Below are 1,680 nucleotides of genomic sequence, written 5' to 3' on the forward strand. Positions count from 1 at the left end.
CTCTCATCTCCAGAGCACTAGTGCTGAGTGGGCACAGAAGGGTGTTAGGAGGACATAGTTATTGTGTCTCGGGTATCCCGTTCCTCTTTGTCATCTGCCGAATCTTCAAAGGCCCTCTGGAACGCCAGCCTGAGGGTGAACTTGATCCTCCGGTCCCTGTAGCTCCCCACAAGGAAGTAAATGACAGGGTTGAGAGTGCTGTTCACACAGGACAGCACAAAGCCGATCTCGGGGGAATAGAGGAATTTGTAGCCCAGGAAGTCAAAGAGGATGAGGACGCTGAGAGGCACGGCAAAAATGAGGAAGAAGAGCACGGTGAGCATGATGACGGTGAAGAGCCGTCCTGTTCGGAAGTTCTGGGAGCTGCACTTGACTCTGAGGAAGAGGGTCAGGCTGAAGATCACCATGAGGGGTGTGCAGACCAGGAAATCCAAGACGCCAATGGCAATGAGCAGCATCCAGCAGCTGCCGGAGGGGCGGATGGAGCACAGAATATAGCCAGCCGTGTTCAGTAGAAGAGAAAGGCCCCAGAGCGAGCCGGAGATGATGGCAGACAAGTGCTTTGGGCGGTGGCTTCGGCACCAGATTGGGCAGAGGACTGAGAGGCACCTTTCGATGCTGATGGCTGTCAGGAGATACAAGCCGGTCCCGTACATGAAAAGATCCAGGAAGAGGAATATCCCAAACTGCACTCCTACGTTGAACTGCATCAGATACTGGATGCTCTCGATGGCGATGCAGAGGAGATAGCCAAAGTCAGCGGCAGCCAGGTTTAGGATGTAGACAGTGAAGTGGTTTCTGCGGATGCAGAAGCCAAGGTACCATAGAACCACGCCATTTCCCACCATCCCACAGGTGGCACTGATGAGGCAGAAGCTCTCCATGAACTTGAGAACGGCATATGATGGCTCTGGCTTTCCTGCAGCGCTGCTGTGATTAGCTCCTTGGACCTGGTTGTCTGTGTCTGGGAGGAAGAATGGTGGAGTCAAAGTACTCATGTTGGGAGACTTTGCACACACCTGCGGGCAGAGAGGAAAGAGGTGGTAACTCGTGAGTTTCCCTCATGATAACCCGATGGTGTTTCTGGATTCATCCCAGTTCTCTGTAGCCAGAGCTAGATGGCAGAGGGAGAGAGGGCAGAGTTTTACTTCTCAAAATGTTGCATTTCAGGCCAAATTCTATACAGCACGTAGGAAAATTTAAACCACGTGTTTGTCACTCCTTTGTTTTAATTCACTTCTGAGGCCTTTTTACAGTGGAAAACATGCATTTTTAAAAAGAGCAAGAGCATCTCAGGTTAATCGTGCCTGAAAAGTACCTCTTTTTGTTGCCTGAGTAAAAGAAGAACCCAGTGTTCACAAATATGGCACAAGTGTCTTAGCATCATGCTGGTAGGATTAGGTGAGATAAGTTTTATCAGAAGTGAGTAAAAGTTGCAGGCAGTCTATATGCAACTTTAAGCAGTGTTACAGCTCATTGAGGTTTGCCCTATGCATAATGCACAGAAAACATGGTAGAGACTACTGTATTGTAGATGACTGATTTTGATTTTAACAAGGCGTAGTTCATTGTAACAGGTTTGATCCCTTGGGCTGTGGGTATCAACAATCAGCAGTTTGGCCTGACAGAGTCAGCCTTTAATCTTCTTAGAGAAATGGTAAGAGCCATACATGGGACAAA

General features: G+C 48.9%; 1 protein-coding gene across 1 annotated transcript; it reads right to left on the reverse strand.

The window, feature by feature from the left end:
- LOC125694988 (proto-oncogene Mas-like) lies at nt 1–1,065 on the reverse strand. The gene is given in 2 exon segments (XM_048948961.1): nt 1–1,050; nt 1,052–1,065. Coding segments are annotated over 2 exon segments (1,020 nt in total). The 3' UTR covers nt 1–44.
- Between the last annotated feature and the right edge of the window lie 615 nt (nt 1,066–1,680).

The sequence above is a fragment of the Lagopus muta genome, chromosome 6 (assembly GCF_023343835.1).
Source record: "Lagopus muta isolate bLagMut1 chromosome 6, bLagMut1 primary, whole genome shotgun sequence".
Lineage (NCBI taxonomy): Eukaryota > Metazoa > Chordata > Aves > Galliformes > Phasianidae > Lagopus > Lagopus muta.